The 20157-nt window shown below is 41.0% G+C and overlaps 1 protein-coding gene across 1 annotated transcript in view; it reads right to left on the bottom strand.

Annotated features, from left to right (window-relative positions):
* Positions 1–13688: 13688 nt before the first annotated feature.
* LOC111871130 overlaps positions 13689–20157 on the bottom strand; it is a 231342-nt gene continuing 224873 nt past the window's right edge. The window contains exons 6-7 of the mRNA XM_023863981.2: positions 19114–19372; positions 13689–15942 (exon numbers count right to left, since the gene is read on the bottom strand). Of these exons, the coding sequence (XP_023719749.1) occupies positions 15869–15942; positions 19114–19372 (333 nt within the window). The 3' untranslated portion in view covers positions 13689–15868. The remainder of the gene's footprint in view (positions 15943–19113; positions 19373–20157) is intronic.

Here is a 20157-nt window from a genome sequence, read left to right as displayed (position 1 = left end):
TGTCGCTTCAACTGCACTGAGTCCCACTGCATATCGTATGACCAATTCACTCCACCTGCGCGGCAAAAGGAGTTGGGAGAGAAACTGCTATCTTGTGATCCATGCCCTGCAGTGTTGCCGCTACGGACTGTGCTGTGACGGAAACACTTGTATGCGTGCTTGTAGGCAGTCACTTCAGTGTATCACAGCATAATTACAAGAACTGTAAGGTAAAGTTTTCCCTGTGCTTAACTAATTAAGCACTATGAAATGAAGGGGTATGGCGGAGTGCATATATAGATCCACATTTTCTCGGCCACGGCACTAGATGGAAGTGAGCGGTCACCTTCACGCCCCGGTCGCTTTACCCCCGGGGAAAGAGCCCCCGTACCCCATTGGATAGGATAGTGGGTGGACTCCAGAGCAGGTTTGAACGACGTAGAAAAGAGAAAATTCTTGACCCTACCCGGATTCGAATTCCTATCCCTCGGTCGTCCAGATCCGTAGCCTGTCGCTATACCGACTGAGCTACATGGGCGGTGGCTTCAGGAACCCAGTTCTTTTACTTAAACATTTATAAAGTTTCTTTACCCATACTGAACACCAAGCCAGTCACAATTTATATACTGGACGTTCTGCTTCTGCCGTGGGAACGCATCAGATAGCTGTTGGTTAGGGAACAAGAGAAGTCGAGCAACCGGAGATAGTGGGCACTGTTCAGACCAATGAAACAGGTTGTTGCGTCAGCCAGAGATGCTATACATGTCTACTGCGTGGCGTAGAATGACAGACTGCGTGGTTATTGCGAAGAATGGATCGGGAAGGTTCTGAAGCAAGCCTTCCTGATCTAGTTCAAGAACCTGGCTCTCTCTCCTGCACGATGCTTCTCAGAACTGGTTTGTCATAATTAAGAACATCATTTGCAGTCGTTTTAGCTTTTGGCTACGGTCTGGGCGACCAACGGGTCGGAGTTCGAGTTCCGGTGGGGGCAAGAATCTTCCTTTCTCCATTTCGTCCAGACTGGCTCTAGGATTCACCAAGCCTCCTATACAATGGTTACCGGGGGCTCTTTCCCCGGGGGGTAATGTGTCCGGGAAGTGAAGCTGACCACTCACGTTCAATTAGTGCTGAGGTCAAGAAAACATTGATCTACACAGGCACTTCCCCATAGGTCTTCACGGTGTAGTGCTTAATTAGTTTAGCACAGGGACAACTTTGCCTTATGTGACAGAATTAATGCCATGAGATACTGATCAAATGGTGAGATAATTGCCTAATTATAATGAAATATAATGTTTTGGGATACGGTGTAACGCGAAAATCATTTCACAGCATTCACAGCAAACCATTCCTGAGCTAGCTCTAAAGGTCACAAATAAACACGTCTCCACAGCTTGGAACGAAGGCGAACTGATTGGCGGTAAACCGACAGCCGTTAAGTAACTTTGACTTTGAGCTTAGTTCAGTTATATAGGACATGTGATAGATGGTAAGGACATAAACAAAGGATAGTGTTAAACCCCTTAGCAGGAAACGACTAGTGAATGCAGAGGATTTTGTGTGTGCTGTAGTGACAGTGCACGTAATACTTGGAGTGCCTAACTCAGCGAGACTGCTATAATTACTTATAGTTAAAATCAGTAAGTGCTCAATAAATCCAATTATCCAGAACCCCGTCGAGAGTCCCTCATACACGTGACAATTTATTTTCCGTTCTATGTCAATGTAACCTAAGGTTATCTTCTCTTGCAGATTTCATGATGTAATTTTGTATGCATTTGTTGTTTTTATCGTACGTGACTTGCGTCCTGTTCACTGTGGCTTATTTACTTGGCTATCCTTAAAGTACCTGCTTAAAGGTACAGCAACATTAATAATAAAACATAATAATATTAATAATAAATAAAATTCACTTTAGTGCTTGTCAATAGAGATTATCCTACAACAGGCGAGCATTGAACATGTACAAAACTAAAGTTAGACTAAAATTAGACAAAGAATTAAATAATTAAAAATACAGAAAATATGCCGATAGATTAATATGAACTATCAACTTAATAGGATTAAGGGAACGAAAAATTATCCTTAAGGGAGATTTTTTTATTGCTAGTAGGGTGGGACTAAGTCCCTTGTACTGAGGCCACATCTGGCCTATTGTACCAGCCCCAGATGACAGGTGAGGGTGATTGTGGAGCAATCGCTGGAATGAAGATTGGCAGGGAAACCGAAGTACTCGGAGAAGACCTGCCACAGCGCCACTTTGTCCACCACAAATCCCACTTGACCAGACCCGGGATCGAAGCCTGGCCGCCAGGGTGGGAAGCCAGCGACTAACCGCTTGAGCTGTGGCGCGGCCATTCTTAAGGGAGACAATATGTTTATTAAAAGAGTCCAGACATCTTCAGATAACCTGTACAGCTGTGCCACGCCATGATGAAGAGCTACATTCTTGAGATATTACTAATATTAACGGAGGAAAACTTCCTTAATTGCTCTGTGGGTACACGGAGACCAACAGTCTCCATAATAGAAGTGGAGTTGAATTTATTGCTGAAAATGTTAATTAAAAATAGTAATAATAAAAATAATTATTTCAATGATTTGGGCAGAGTCTAGCATTCTGCTCATTTGTTTTCCTGTGTTAATATTCAGTCATTATTGAATATAAATATTTTCTTCCATTTGCAATACTCCCATGTATTTCGCGGCAGTGCCCATGAAACGTACACATAACAGGTTCATAATTATATATTATATATTTAACAACAATTATACGAAGTAATGGGTTACAATATGAAGACACATTTAAGGGAATCTTAATCATCAGATGTATTCAGCTCAAATGTTCAAGCTCGTACAAAGCACGCAACTTGACGATATGACGTATTTTGAGCCTATAAAAAACTGAATAGCAAAAAAGTCTCAGGCGCCCCATAAAAATGCAAATAAATCGCAAACTCTCTTTATCATTTCTCTAGCAGCAGCAAGTCAACTTTCCCCGGCTGCAGGAGACCTCGTGGGAATTCAAGGAAAGGTCTCTACGGCGTCCTGACATCGGAATGGAAATAAAAAGGACCTCTTCTGGATAAGAAATTATTTCCTTCTCACTAAAGGAAGTTGTCTATCTGACCATATCCATTCTAACAAAACAAAAAAACACACTCCGTGGTTTTAGCCCGCAGGCGAATAGTACCGACCGAACGACCGCCGCTTGTCGGCGAATTTAGTGCCAAACTTTAGCGGACAGAGGGTGTCTCGTGGTCAGCGTAACGAATCCCCACGGTCGTTAATTTCTAGACCGGAGCCGCTATTTCCTTGAAATAGCTCCTCAATTATACTCAAGAGGCTGAGTGGACCCCGTTCCAGACCCGCTACTTCTAAAAAAATATGGTAATGCCGGGAATCGACGTAGTTGCTTGCGGCGCTACGCTACAAGCCGAATGGTCGCGGGATACATTCCAGACGAGGTGGATTTCCTTTTTTTTTTTAATTTATCCACTCCTTCCAGACACAATATGGCTTTGAGTTCGATTCAGCGTCTAAAAGAAATGAGTGCCAGGAATCTTCCTGGGGGGTATAGGGTGGCCGGCGCTTAAGGCTGCAAACTTACGGCCATCTATGAGCCGACTGCCTAGAGAAAATGTGGGAGCCTCGATGTCTTACAACCCTATGAGCCTCCACGGCCTGTTACAGGGATAACTTTATGTTTTACCCTGTAAGTGGTCAATAAATCTATTCACCAATCCAAACTCCGTCTATAATCACAAACACACCTGACTACACACATATCTGGTGACTATTTAATGCGTAGTACACCAGGTTGTAGCAAATTGTGACTGGACTTGCGTCTACAGCCAAACCTCTCTTGGTCTTCCCTCAGACAGCCTCAACGTAGTTGTAAATGAAGCCACAGCTTACGAAATTCCCATCTGTTATTCTCATACTAATAATTTCCCCTTTGATATTCTGGTACATTACATTAGAAGCAAATATTGTCCCTACAGACGTTACAAGCGAAGAAGTTCTGAAGCTCTGTAGAGGAGGTTATATTATTACCCTTAATTAGTCTGGTCGCACGGAAGGCGGTCACTGAGACCCATGGGTGAGGGGTGAAGGGAAGAGAGACAGAGCTCAGTCCGAGCCAATAGAAACACGAACAGGAGACGAGTTTTCTTTGCAGCGTGACCATATAACTCAACGAACTTGAAGGTGGAGACAATGTTATTCTTTACTACGGCATCTACCTACAAGACTACACGGTGTTATAACCACAGTCTGAGAAATCGGAGCCATGAAAACCTCAGGACTTATGTAGAATATTATAATTCACTCCCGATTTTAAAATCGGTAACCCCAAAAGTCGATGAAAGTACATTACTCCGCCATGTTCGCTGATTTCTTGACATTAATGCGAAAGTTGCCGCCTGACTTGTCAGCAATCTGGCGCTCATTGAGCCGTCGTCATGTTTTCTGTGTGGGTGGGCGAGAGCTCAAGGATTGGAGGATTACATCGAGACCAGAAGCGCTGTTTCGGCTACGCTAATCTCACGTCACTACAAGCAGACTCGGCCTCTGTTTACAGAACGCTATTTTCAAAAGGATTTAATGACATTGAATCACGAGTTAGTAGCAAAGTTAATAGGGGTCGATCTGGACTCACAGCTATGTAATAAAATTTTCTCACACAGCACAAGACAGCAACCGGACAACCACACTATTTTTTTTTAATTCACTTAGTGGGGGGGAGGAGTCCAACTGGGTCCACTCGGCACGGCGGTCACTGATTGGTCTATTGTAGCCAGCCCAGGGTGATTATGATGATGGAGAATTTGGTGGAATGAAGATTGGCAGGGGAAACCGAAGTACTCAGAGAGCACCTGTCCCAGCGCCAATTTGTCCACCACAAATCTCACTTCACCAGACCCTGGATCGAACCCGGGTCGCCGCGGTGGGAAGCCAGCGACTAACCACTTGAGCTGTGGCGCGGCCGACAACCACACTAAGGAGTCCTATTCTTGAAACAACGGAACCACGACGTGGCATAAGTACATCTTCCTTTAAAGAGAGGCAATATAAAGACACGAACCAAATTGGGCTTAGATTTTAACAAAAAGCTTTTATTAACATTACGTTGTAAATAGGTTAATTATAAAAAATTTTAAATGTTTTAAGAAATCTTAGTAATTGTTAAAGGATAATATTTTATATCTATGACACTGTAAGTAGTTTCTATATGAATTGATAATGTCCTTCTGAAGATGGTCGCTCAGACCGAAGCATACAAAAGATGAAATATTAGAAAAACACAACATTTATCAATCACACTGGACGGCGTTAATAATCTCTTATTCTCACATCAGTCTGACTTCTGTTATGCAAATATATCTGTACTACCTCCTCACATTAGTAAATGGTAAAGCTGTCCCGGTGCTTAACCTATTAAGAACTATGACATGAAGGCGTATGGGGGGAGCGGATGTATAGATCGACGTTTTCTTGACCTCGGCACTAGCTGGAGGTGAAGAGTCAGCATATTGCCCCGGCCGCTTTACCCCCGGGATCAGCAGCCCCAGGATAGGAGGCTGGGTGGGCCCCAGAGCCGGTCTGGACGACATGGAGAAGAGAAAATTCTTGACCCTACAAGCACTCGAACTCTGATCCCACGGTCGTCCAGCCCGTAGCTAGTAGCTTACCGACTGAGCTATTCCCGCTCCTCACCTCCACACATCATCTGTAAGAAAGTTACGTTAATGTCTACATGGTGCAGCCTCGTTGTTGAGCGATTTTTATTAAGTTTCTGCAAATTTCATTACAGAGTTCACAGAAGCCCGATATCGGACCCTATACTCTTCTAGTTTACTGCAGCTCATGTTGATATAATTTTGCCGGTCAAAAGTCACCTGCGTCTTATGTAACCCAAAATTTCATCACTCATTCCCGAACTATCCACTGGAACGTGTCTTCCGACAGATCAATCCAGTCCATGCTCTCAAGATCCATCTTAATGTTATCTAAGTCTATATTTCGCGTTTGGTTTCTTCACTTCAGCTCTTCTGACTAAAATTAATTCATATTCTATTTTTATAGGGTACATTTTAATACCATCGCCGATTCAATATGTTTATTGTTACGATATTCTGAAATCTGGGTTGTGTAGCAGTTGAATTTTCACTCATAATTAACTTGATAAAAACTGTTTCAAAATTCGTATCTAAAAACCATTCGTCCTTCATTTTCATCTGACATAAATTATGAACTTCTGTATTATTGTATTTAGTCTTGTTAAATAATCGAAAGCCGGTCACGGTAGCTGAGCGATCTAAGGCATGTACTGTCTTCGCTCGCTTGGAAACCGGGATCGTGGGTTCGAATCCCACTCAGGGCATGGATGTTTGTGTGCGTTTTTGTGTGTCTGCGTACAGGTAGAGGCCTTACGACGAGCTGATCACCCGCCCAAGGGGTCCTACCGAACGTGTAAGATCTAGAAAAACCGAATTGAACGGAGAAGTTCATGGAGGTAGGCCTAGGCCCGCTGGGGCTGTAGTGCAAAGGAAAAAAAAAAATCGAAAAGACCACGACATATTCATATCGATTTTTGTTTTTCTCTCTCCAGTTTAACCATATCCAGGCTATAGCATGGGCTCCTGTGACGTTGAAGCGCACAGATTCCCCCATACTTGTAAAGCAGACGTCAAGAGTTACGAGCAAGGCTATATCGCACAACTGATATCTTCGTTTCAATTGGAAAGTTGCGAATATGATCCATAGTTCAAAAGATTAACAACTTTAGCACTGGATTGAATATTTTGTCACATACAGACCCTCTGTTAAGTAATGACTCTGTAAGCAGCGTTCGCTGCTAGGTAACAGAATCCTAACATACATCAATGGACTAACTGGGAAGAGGGCCGCGCCAGCTCAAGCGGATAGTCGCTGGCTTCCCATCGCGGCGGCCAGGGTTCAATCCCGGGTCTGGTTCAGTTGGATTTGTGATGGACAAAGTGGCGCTGGGGCGAATTTTCTCCAAGTACTTCGGTTTTCCTTGCCAATCTTCATTCCACCAAATTCTCCATCATTATAATCACCTGGAGCAGGTACAATAGGCCAATCAGTGGCCGCCGTGCCGAGTGGACCCAACTGGACTCCACCCCCCACTAAGCGAATTAAAAAAACTGAGAACCGTTGTTTTCTGTGGGGTCCGATAAAGGAAAATTGAACAGCAGTAGGAGAACTGTGTTTTATGTGCGGTCCGTGCATAGATGTTACAATTAATGAGTTACATAGTGAGTGGAGTGGAACGTGTTGGTTAATGAGTGAGTGAGTGAGTGAGTGACTAAGAGGAATGCTGCAGTTCAGTCGTTGTGAGCTGTTGATGTTAGTAGCTCGTAGCTGAGGCATGGGGATAGTTCGGGGACGCAGAGGAAGGGAAAGTCTTTACCATCAACGACTTCTGAGGACATAGCAGACTGAAATACTTGACCACGTGATGCGGTGAACGGCGGAGAGTGTAAATTAGCGACAGCGCCATAGTTACGATCTGTAAATGGTACAAAATCCAACTACCAATTCAGATCTCATCTATAATCAGTCATACACGTGGCAATGTGATAGCATTACACATGTTCAACTTTAACGAATTCCTATTATCACAATTCTTATTAAGTGTTCAAATTTTGATTCACCTCACATTTGCATTTTCTGCACAAACTTCTTCACTCTAAACATATGCTTGGATTGCAAAAGAATCTTCAATTTTCACTAATTAGCTCCAATCGAGCCAATTAGCGTATCGACAATGTTCTAGAATCGTATTTCTGACATACTGAATTCCAATCTTGCCTGAGACATCAACTATCCCGATTTCCATAATTTTCCTCAGACCCTCCAAGTAAATGCCAGGATAGTGTTAACGACACAGCGGGCCACAAACACACACAGGACAACTTTTAAGAACCCTCTTCTCGAGAACGACAAGGTGGCACAAATTCGGCCCCCGTCAAGAGAAATAACAAGGCGACACGAAACTACTTGGTTTATAAATTCCAATAAAATCTTAACAAATAAATTACAAATATTTTAATGTATTGGAACAGCCGCTGTAGTTGTAAAGACTTTAGATTTTATACCCAATTGTATATTATTAATATTATATGTATATATTTTTAACGTTCAGAACATATATTGTAATAGTAACTTCCAATTGTATTGATGTAAAGGTATCCCTCTGATGATGGTCTCTGAAGACCGAAACATGTAAGGGCATAAATAATTGAAATAAGAAAAATCTTCGCCAGTCACACTAAACGGAAATGTTTAACTTTTCAGGTAAGGTTTGTTCATAAATATTCTTCGCATTGGTTCCCTTTGTTCACAAAAAAAAAAAACCAGAACAGAACCTCGCTCTTCGGTAGTAAACTCTTCAAACACGGTCACCATTTTCATTACTGAAAGCAGCTTCTGAATATGCGCATGCGCGTCTGTTACCTAGACACTCAGGAAACTGAGCTCTGTTGCTAATGATACACAAGCAAAACTATTACGTCCATTACAGCTGTTTTACTTGCATCTGTGACCCATTTACTGACTCCCCACCGTAAAAGAACCCATAAAAATAAACCGGATCTTGTAAGTTTTGAGGTTTTCACGGCGATGACTATGAAGAAAGTCGAGGTTTAGGCGCCGTGTATTCTTCGTTTTGGCCGACGTTTCGGAAGAACGTAGGCCAAAACGAAGAATACACGGCGCCTAAACCCAGAAGACGACTTTCTTCAAACCGGATCTTATTCAATACTGTGATCTTTTCCTAGAATTCGGAACGAATTTCCCTCTAATGAAAGCTGCGCGTGTCTATCTCGCCGTACCCGTTATTGGGATAGGGAACAAATAACACAAGACGCTAACACAGACTTTCATGTAATATAAAATGTCATGAAAGGTGCGTAAAGAGAAGTGTTAAATGTGAATTCAGGCTTCCCGAGTATTTAAAGGAGCTGAGATGGTTGGACAAACGGCAAAAAGGTCAAATAACAAACATTACATTTTTAGAGAGAAGAACCTGTAAACATAAATCAATTTTCGCATTTTATGTTCATGTTCTCTGGGTACTGACAGTTACACTATTTTAAAAACGTGTAAGTTTAGTGTAATAACTAGTTTAACAAGCAGATAGGACCGCTGTGTTATACTCGTCAGATAGGCGGTATCAGACAGAAATTGGACTGTGCTCTTGGGTATGTGGTCCAACAATTTTAATATATATTGAAAGAATTTATATGAAATTTATAATACATAAGAGCAGCCTGTTCTAAATAAATCGTTTTCGCATCTAGGAAATAGTAAATAGAACTCGAATATGATGGATTGTGAAATATTCGACAGACTGTCGTTACGAATTATAGCAGAACTGTCAGATAAATAGTAAAAAAAGTTCTGAAGGATCCAAATGAAATAAAAAAGGAATTATGTAACATTCTGCATAACGTAATTCACTAAGGAAAAGGCTTACCTCTGCCGAAATATTTTCTGAATCGTGAATTTTATATCCAGCAGAACTCCCCATTTTAAAATGTTATCCAACGTTTTAACGAACCGTGAATGAAAATAAAAAACAAAACCTTTATTTTATTAGGCAGTGAAAATATCACCGCTGGAATTACCTGCAGCAATTCAAATCTACAGATGCTGCGGTATGTATTGGTTGGGCCTGATGTCACGTGGTTTGAGAGAGAGACACATTACCGCCCGCTGAGTAACAACACAAAAATAATATTTCAATTTTCCAGAGATATAAAGCCGATGAAATGACATTTCCTGAACAAAAATATATGCAGACCTCTTCACGAACATACAGTATGCCGCTAATCGAATTACTGTGCCAATTGGTTACCAGCTGCAAATGGCATACGAATCTGCTATAAGCGACGTGACAAAAAATATGAATGTTGTGAATATGAGGATGAAGATTATAAAAAAGAATAGTCTTATATATGAATTAAGTTATACAGTGCGTTCAACCATCGAGGAAACCGGGGGAGCACCGTGGGTCGGACACAACATTCCTCACAGATTGCTGCTGTAACTGCCGATAGCGGAATGAGTCATTAGCGCTGATAAACGCGCGCCCCCTCGCTAGCGTAGAGCGGATGGATCGTTTCTCCGCGGCTACTGTGCCCTTCCCCGGTAGCGAGAGCGCAGTCGTGCCGCTGGTTCCTGTACATGCACACATTTATAGGAATACTGTACGTAAAAAGATAACAAACTTACTGTGCTTTATAACAGGTGTTGGAAGTGACCCCCTTCTGCATGCAAACATTCCTCGCATTGCATAAATAAATTATAGACACTTTTTTAAGTTGGTCCACGGTAATTGAACTAATTACGCGTGTTATTTCATTCTGCAGAGCTTCAGTGCTGCGGGGATTATTCTTGTAGAGTTTTTCCCTTATGTCTCCTCAAAGATAAAAATCGCAAAACCGAGATCAGGGGCTCTGGGACACTTTCTGCATTTATGAACGTCCTTCGAAGATATACACCACTTTCGGATTCTCCTTGGTTCAGATATTAAAGTACTAATATTCACAGGGAAGATGACATTAAAATTATGAAAATAACAGTAAAGACAATAATAACAGTAAAGGGTTAGAGTCGACGGGCGTGTAGCACGCAGGGGAAGATGAGGAATGCATACAGAATTTTGGTGAGGAAGTAAGGAAAGATACAATTGCGTAAAATCTGACATAGGCAGCCGAATAATGTCAGAATGGATATTAGAGATATAGGATGGGGTGGTATGGACTGGATTAATCTGGCTCAGCATAGGGACCAATGGAGAGCTCAAGCAAACACAGAAATAAACCCTCGGAATTCGTAAAATTTTGGGATAATGGGTGACTGAGCGATTGGCAGCTTCTCAAGGAGTACACAGGTCCAGGCATTTGGTTAATTATAGGAACAGTAATATAATATATGGCCCGTGCCATAGCTCAAGCGGTTAGTCGCCGGCTTCCCACCGTGGTGGCCCGAGTTTGAGCCCGGGACAGGTCATGTGGGATTTGTGGTGGATACAGTGGCAAGTTTTCTCGGAGTACTTCGGTTTCCCCTGCCAATTCTCATTCCACCGACTGCTCCACTCTCATATTCTATCATCTGGGGTTGGTACAATAGGCCAAAGAGTAGCCGTAGTTGAATTGAAAAATCCAATGACCTCATCAGGAATCGAAGCAGCGATCTTCCGACTTGTACCATAATGTCTCAACCAATGAAAACTTCAGGCCAATAAAATGAAGATTTCAGAAATTGCACCATACTCACAGAAAACCACAGGCAGTCTTGGAAGAATGAAGGAAAACAAACAAATCAGAATAGAAATCTCTGGGTTCAAGAATCGAACACAGATCCTTCAAGAATGTGAAGCTAACCCCTCACCCCCAGTCAGAGCCAGGCTCATATTAATGAATCTCTCTGCCATTAATTTATTCGACGTGATGTTCTAGAAACTTTTGAGACATTGAAGGGAACTCATATCGAGAATGGAACACAGCCTTCTCATGGCTTCATAACGCTGCGCGATGGATATCCCGGGATGACACACGCGTCTACATTCGAGATCAGCCAACGATAATAAATGAACATGCCTTTCTGGAGCATCATTACTGTTATGGCAGAAGAACCGAGGGAGTATACTGTTACATAAGTCTCCTTGTCAGTTTTTGGAAGTCACGAAGCGGTTCATATTCAACATCAACTAAAGCAACTCGATTCTCTTCACGCTGAACACAGGCGTACGTGTGCTGTTTCCGGTGAATTAGCAGGGCTCACCTGCGCAATCTGAGAGGCGGTATACAGAGTGACTCTAAATTATTGTCGGAGTTCCCGTGGCTTATAGTTTCCAAACCTTACATACCACGGAAGGCGCGCACGTTGAAGCTGTTTAGCAGTCTGCAGTATTGGTTCTGCAAGTAATAAAACTTTTGAGTTACACTTTCGCTTTCCGTAAGCAGTTTTATATATACCGTTATCACAGAGGTACAAAATCTCTCGGACAAAAGTATACATACTGTATTCTTCTATGGAATACATTGTGGCATATTCGCTCAAAGCAAGAACTTTGGAGTTACAACAGCTAGCCGTTAGTGGGCAGCGGCCCGTAAACAACAGAGGAATGGTATTTTCTGCGCCGTCCGTGCCTATGGCTACATACGTAACAATGAAATATGTCATGGCACCGCTATGCAACAATCGCACTGCACAGAGGAACGCTGTTTTCTACGCGGTCCGTATCGTGATGTTATAAGCCAGACGGTTAGTGAGAAGTTAGTCAGTCAGTCAGTCAGTCAGTGGTGTGGAGTCGGTTGGTGAGTGAGTGAGTCAGTCAGTGGAGTGAAGAGCTGGTTGGTGAGTGAGTTAAGAGGACTGCTGGGGCTTAGTCCTTGTAAGCTGCTGCTGTGAGAAGCTGGTAGCTGAGGACAGTGATAGTTCGGGAGCCCAGGCGAAGAGGAACGCTCGCCATTGGAAGCCGCTACCAAACAACGACTTGTAAAGACGTGACTGTGGACAATGGTGTATGTGTGTGTGTAAGAGTGAAATATGATGTGTAGTCACGCGCTGTAAGTCCACCAAAGCGGGGTATCAATCCAAAACCCACCTACAGTCACACTCCATACACGTGACAATATATACAATATGGCTGTGTCTATAGGTTTAGACGTAAACACAGCACTGCTTATAATAACAGCACTTGAAGCAACTGCAACAGAAATGAATGCAAGTGCATAACATTTTATCATCTAAATTTCTCAGTAGATTTACATCGTGAGATCATAAACTGCTAAGACACTGTCATGCCGAACAGGAATTTATTAATATTATTTTAACTGTAAATGGGGGTTTCACAAGTGGCAGTGGTACTTTAGTGCTCACAGATTATTTAACGACGGTTCTGAGGTGAGATGTGAGCTGAAAGTCGCATTATAGCACAACAAATAAATGTAAATATTCTGACAAACACGAACCGTCCTCCAGAAAAGGATGGTTTCTGCTGGAAGTTTGAAAACGCTCCGAAGCCACCGAGAATGGAAGACTCTAGCAGACACATGACATGTGCAGAAAGATCTGACCGCACTATGAGGTAATTTCTCAATTAGCAAACTTACCTGGAAGTAGAGAAAATAGTTCTCCACGACCTGGATATTTTGAGTTCTGAAAATATCAATGTCCCTCACCCCTTGTGGCTCACATTTATAACGCCGAAATTTTAGACTCTATTGGTCAGGAACCTAATACAAGGACAGGAATATAACCTTGACCACAGACCATCCCACGGGAAAGAAAATCCCTTGTCAGCTAGTAGACATGGCTTTAAGCATGATATAGTGAATATGGCCCTTTTGGTAGAAAAATTTTGTGCCGTGTATTTCGAGAAAACTACAGAAGCAGAGACAAAGTTCAAATACTCTGTGTAATGTGTTGGTCCTTTCGTCATACTGTTCCACACAAACATCCATTTCTGAAGAATGTCTATCACTGGCGTAAATACTGTGACTATTATTACGTGTAATTGAATGGTCATTGCTTTACAACAATGTTCTGATGCAATATGAGGATTGATAAGTGGAGGGGTTCTTGAAGATATACTTTTTTCTCACCCATTTTAGTCTTGCGGGGTCAGAAAATATGAGAAGGTGCTTAGAGATAACTAAATATTTCAAAACTTGCAAAACTCAGGCGAAATTTAATAAGCAAATTTGCAGTTACAAAGTGAATGATACAATTATAAATAATTCTCTTGGACTCTTTGATGCCTAGGAAAACTCTTTAAACACAAATTTGAACAGGCGCTCACTCTTATGAACTTAAAAACCATTTTAATTTTATGACGTAATGGGACAGTGTCTCCCCGTTTGGCCCGGCGGAAGTGACGTACTGAACGGAAAAGATATTCCAGTTCCAATGACAAAGGTTCGGGCTAGTTGTCAAATGGAAGTACGTGTATGTAGGTGTCTTAACGTTGATATGTTTATGATTATTATTGCTCAGGACTCTAAATTAAAACGCCTTCTATGAAGTTATTAGGTCGGCTGAGTGGCGTGAAGATCCGAATTGGTAGTTAAATCTTAGAGCTTAAAGTCACAAACAAGGCAAGGTTACGTAATGACATATGTACAGTAATTCTTTCAGAGATATGAACAGTGGAAATATCTACACTTATTTATGTTATTATTATGACACATTAATCTGATTAAATCTTTCAACGCTTGGATCCAGGTGGCTATTTCTTATTATTTTATTTGAGAAAAGATTTCGTTGTTCAATCATTATTGATAGTACTGGTTTGCACGTACCCATTGGACCCATCAGAGACTTTTCAAATTCTGATGTAAGCCGTTACGCAAAAGTTAGCTTTCAAGCGGATGCATTTCTGAGGAAAATGCAGTCTGCAGATATACCGAGTGTTTTAGAAAGTACATTCTTTTAAACGACATCTTTACACCCACAACACCTGTAAGATATTTATGGTTCTTGCTGACACCAATACCACTTATGTTACTCAGTTTCCATCATTTGTTCTTTGTGTATTTTCCATTCTCTTTGTGCACGTCTACTGTTGTCTGTGTTGAAATATTTTTCCTTATTCAGTGATTGCCTGTGATTGGCTTTCAGCTATTGTCAAGAAATTTCATACATGAATTATTATTATTATTATTCAGATCTCTGCCAGCAGAAAATGTTAAAATCCGAATACATTTGGAGTACATGTAAGTAGGGAACTAAAATAGAAATAAATAACTGTGACATTGATACATTTCAGATTGCATGCAGTGTTTATGGAAGTGCTGTAACATGTGCTGCTTCACATACATGACTTAGCGACATTACATGACTAATATTAAGATAAATTAATATTTTTAAAATATAAATTAATTAAATACTTCGCAGCGACATACCCTTCACTTGCAGCTCGCCAGCTTGTACTCTGAATTACATTACGATGTTCAAAATTACAGAAGATATTGATCAGCGGGTTATTTATAAAAGTACGTCTCTTTAAAAGCTACGGAAATATTTTAAGTAGGATAACGTGTCTGAATTTTACTCAACAGAAACAATGAAGCCACCTGTAACACTGATTTCAAAGTGAATAATTTTCTTCTTAATATCCCAATATTTTTTTCACACACAAATTTTAAAATTAAACATTAACAATAACAGAGAATAAAATGAAACATTTCACGACATTTCTTATAAATTCAAAGACGTTTTGAACTTCAACATGTATACTAAACAGTTATGTGTTACATCTTAATATCTAAAACTACTGTGCTCAAATTTTAGAACAAATCCCTTTTACAAAGACGACGCTCTTCACATTATGATTTTCTGAGACATGAAATAAATTTTAAGCCTACAACTAACATAGCAGGCCGAACTAAAACAATTACATATATTATCACTGACCTTATGCGACAATCCAACATTACTATGAGCTGATTCAAGAGGTTGTTAATTTCACGCAACAAACATGTTTTCATTCACGAATCTCCTTCCTCCTATAAAAAACACATATTTACAATAATACATCATGGGCATATTTTAGATACATATTATCGAATATCACTTCATTATCTTGAGTACTTGATTTAAGATCACACAACACATTCTTGCTCTTCACCTAGAACACATACTTCACAAATTCAAGAATTCTAGCACTGAGTCTCTGTTGTTGAGTATCAGTCCACTTCAACCAGTACAACACAATCCATGTTCACCAATGTGTATCTATTGTTTTTGATTTGGCATGAAAAGGAATTTTCTGATTATGTAAATATCTTGATGTGACTGGGAATGATGATAATGTCACAGATTTCATTTCTCACCTTCTTTACTTCTAACGTCAGGATGAATACACCATATGGAATGACGTAATCAGCACAAAAATAACGTTCAGTGATGACATCAACGATAAACCTGAAACCAGAATGCAAGAATGAATAAATATCTGTAAAGAGAGTAGAAATTATCTTAAAATCGCAAGAACTGATAACAGCATTATGAAAAGGGTTAGTAAAACGCATAGAGATATGTATAAGATTTGAAAAAATTCGCGGTGATAAAGGGAAATAACGTAGGAATTTTCAACAAATTTCCCTTTAGCTGGAATGAAGAGGCTTACAATGCAGACACTAAATGGCAGATATTTTGCATCATGAAACGAAAAGCGAAGGGGAGAACTAAAGGGAAACCAGACGCGATGACGAAGTCAACCGTAACACTTTGACACATGACCTAAAGTAGGTGGAAAAAATGCCAAAGAGTCTCATTCATATTTTCGGATATTATGGCCAATATTTAATGAGATACCTGCAGAATACACACCAGACAAGGAGCACTATATTCTGACTTCTTGGAAGAACGCCGGTAAAATTCCACCGAACCCCACAGTACAGCGTCTCTTTACAGTTAACAATCATACTTCAAATTTCACACCAGCCTTTACGTCTTACAACTGAAAGAACTAATTAGTTATTGGAATAAAGCTGACTGTAGCTTATTTTCCTTCCGTCCTCTCAACGGTACTGATCAAGTCAGTGCGCTCCAATTTATATTCATATGTTTCCTCATTCTAATCTAAGGCAGGTCAGCCACTATATTGAATTCGATGTCGTTTCGTTTATCTTCATAACTTGTATCTTCACCAAGTATAATTAGAATGATCAAGTCATGGTGGTTGAGATGGGAAGGATATGCAGCAAGAATAGGTCGAGGAAGAATGTATATAGGGTATTGGTGGAAAAGCCAGAAGGAAAGACCACTAGGAAGACCAAGACGTAGGTGGGTGGATAATATTAAAATAGGGTGGGGTGGTATGGACTGGATTGACATGGCTCAGGATAGGGACAAGTGAAAGGCTCTTGTGAACACGGCAATGAACCCTCTTGTTTGATAAAACATTGGGTAGTTCTTAGTAGCTGCGTCACTGGCGGTTCTTCAAGAAGAGCTCATCTCCATGAAGTTAGTTAGTTAGTTGTTTGGTTTTCATCCATCTCTGAGGTATAAATGCTGCAATGATTGGGACAAATAAATCTGAGAATAAGTCGCCAACAGAAGTAATAATTTTATATGTAACAATTCAGTAATCTCATTTCGTTCGACGTTACACATCCTCTGTACTTGAAATAACGTCTTCTGCCTAAGAATCAATCCTATCAAATGCTTAATTTTATCAAATAAACTGACTCTAAATGTTAAAGAAATTACTGTTTACAACGTATAGAGAGAACCACTCTTTCTACTTGATTAAAATTATCCATTACTCAAATTGAATTACAACAGAACAGGGAACTGCCAGCATCTAACATGATTAAGGTTTCAAACGCAGACACAATAAATGAGAAGTCATCCGAGTTTTAATGTGTGCAGAAGTTTAAGTCTGTACTAAAGCAGAAACAAATAGTCATAGCATTCTGAAATCCACAACGGGATTAAGGTAAGCTGTCTCTGCAAATGAAGTTAGGCTAAGTTCATTTCATCAAGTCAGCAGTTCATTACAGTTGGCAAGAGTGTAAAGTTACACGATCGCATTCTTCTTGTAACTACATACCGTAATGGCTGATCAAACCGTAGCTTCTTTTGTTGATCGTGAAACTCACAAATTCACTCATTATATGTATTCTTCCTTTGTTTCTACAAAATATTGTCACGGATTATATGTCGCTATGGATGGGGTCTGGAATGGTGAATAGATTTATTGACCGCTTACAGGGCGTAACTACAAAGAAATATAACACTTGCTATTTCCACACATTACAATTTACTACGGCACACAGTCTAGTGTTTTCAGCCTGTTACTAGACGTTTCCTGTTAACGGCTCCAACAGTGACTGTTCTTCTGATTCCGACTCAAGTCCTCTCTTCACAGAGTCCCGTACAGAACTATCAAGTAACTCTGAAGCCTGCTTGTTACAACTCGGCACGGACCACATAGAAAACACAGCCTTTCTATTCTTCCATCTAAATGTTGCATTATAAACAATCTGCTGCCTAGCAACGGGAAGTTGTTTACTGAGCCATTTCCAAGAAACGGTCGCTGTTTACAGAGTCATCGTTAGGAACGGGTCTATACGCCGCAAGATGTAGAACTATCAGGAAGGAAACTGCTTTGGAAGATGCTACATTGTATAGTCACCCAAATGAAAATAATGAGTGAATATGCTTCGTGCTTCGACAATACTCTTATTTTATATTTTTGTGAAGAAGAAAAGACGACAGTTCGTCACCAGATCAGCGAATTTCCCATTTTTATGGAATATTCAGTTATTTTCGTGTTCAGAAAATACCTTAATTGAACCTCGTGTTAAACCATTTCAATCCAGTCTATGCTGTCATGCTTTGTTTCTTGTTGAACGTTCTCATTATTAAGAATGCCGTTTTCTGAGATACGGCGCCGTGTAGATCCTGTGTGCAGGTCAATGCACGGCCGGCAGATTAGCCCCGAGGCTATGGGGTCAATGCCCGCGTGGTAGCCCGACACAATCGTAATCTGACTTTTGTCTGCTACCTGCTGGCCCATCTCCACAGACCCTCCGCCCCTCCCCCCTAATGATTTCTTATGTAGCCCACTCTCCCTCCCTTCCTATTCGTATATAGCTGGGTGTTTTTCGACTGTTCACTCAGTCTGCAGCCACCTGCTCAAGTTGGTTCCTCGCTTGCGGATTTTTCTACCCTGACGATGGAGGTTACACGTTCCTCCGAAACGTCGCTTCACACAGGATCTACATGGCACCACTTCCCAGAATACAGCATTCTTCATAGTCACCGCCGTGAAAACGTCAAATCTTATATTTTCATTAATATTCTCTACTTTACGCCTAGATCTCCGAGTGATTTCTTCTTTCAGGGGTTTAAACTAACATTTTGTATTAATTTCTCATCCCTGCCGCATATACCCACTTCATCATCTTTAATTTGACCAAAGCTAATCGTAGCTGACAAAGAGTGAAGTCTACTTATCATGGATTTCTCTCGTAATATAACTTCCTACTTATTCCAAGCTCTCTTTCAGGTTACGTATCCCCATCAGCACTTAGATTTCATTAATTCTGATACGTGTATGTTTCAATTCTGTAACACAAGTCTTACCTGCAGAGTTCCTGAACCTCTCCTGCGCCAGTTTATTGGATGTGAGGGCCCTTGCGAGGCTGGAGAACACCGCCTTGTGACGGGTTCTGTCACCCACGGTGGAGGTACACTGGATCTCCATCCTGGGAATGACACCTCCGCCGTTGCTGGTGAAGTGCGCGTTCTGGATCTGGAAGTGCAGCCCCACTGTCTTGGTATGTAGTCCTTGTGAGTCCGTCTCATCAGCTCCCTCACGGTACTCCCACACCCAAGTGTCTAGCTGAAATATCAAAGGAAACCTAAAGGTCTGAACCAATCAGCACATACAGGAAAAACGAGGAATCCGCCCACACGCCTCTGGTAGTCAACATAGCCTCGACATCTCTTTCTATCAGGACTCCCATTATAGCAGCAAAAGTCAGAAAGCTACATACAGCTTCATTCAGTGCAGATTTTGTGTGAAGATATGTCTATATGTTGGTATCATACACAGAATTTATCGCTCTAGTGATGGTTTAATGTTATAATCCAGTTTGGTACAAGTGTGTGCTTGAGAAGGGTATCAGTTGGGGATTGCATGTTTTGATAAAGCTTTCTTTTTTCTAAAGCAAACACATAATTCAGTTCGTAATATTCTTCGTTCTATAGTAAAATTTCTATTTTAACAAAGCTTCAAATTAAATATCGTTTAAGAAAAGTTTATAGAAAAGTAAAAACGTAAATTTATCCCTGCGCCTAATTCTTTAAGCACCATATTATGAAGACATATGGAGGAGTGAAGGTATACCTCCACCTTTCTTGGTTTCTGCATTGGAATAAAGTGAGCAGTCAGCTTCAGGACCTTGCCGCTGTATCCCGGGCACCCACTGTATAGGAGGTTCGGTGAGCCCGAGAGTCAGTCTGGACGCTGCGGAAAAGAAAACTCCGCAATATTGGGAATTGAACCCGGGTCGTCCAGCCCGTAGTATATCGCTATACCGAGTGAGGTCTCCTGATACTAGCAGAATTAATAATAATANCCCCCCCCCCCCAAAATATATATTCCCACTTACATTTTACGATTGC

This window comes from Cryptotermes secundus, unplaced genomic scaffold (assembly GCF_002891405.2).
Source record: "Cryptotermes secundus unplaced genomic scaffold, Csec_1.0 scaffold250, whole genome shotgun sequence".
NCBI lineage: Eukaryota > Metazoa > Arthropoda > Insecta > Blattodea > Kalotermitidae > Cryptotermes > Cryptotermes secundus.
This window is presented reverse-complemented; position numbering and strand designations above follow the sequence as displayed.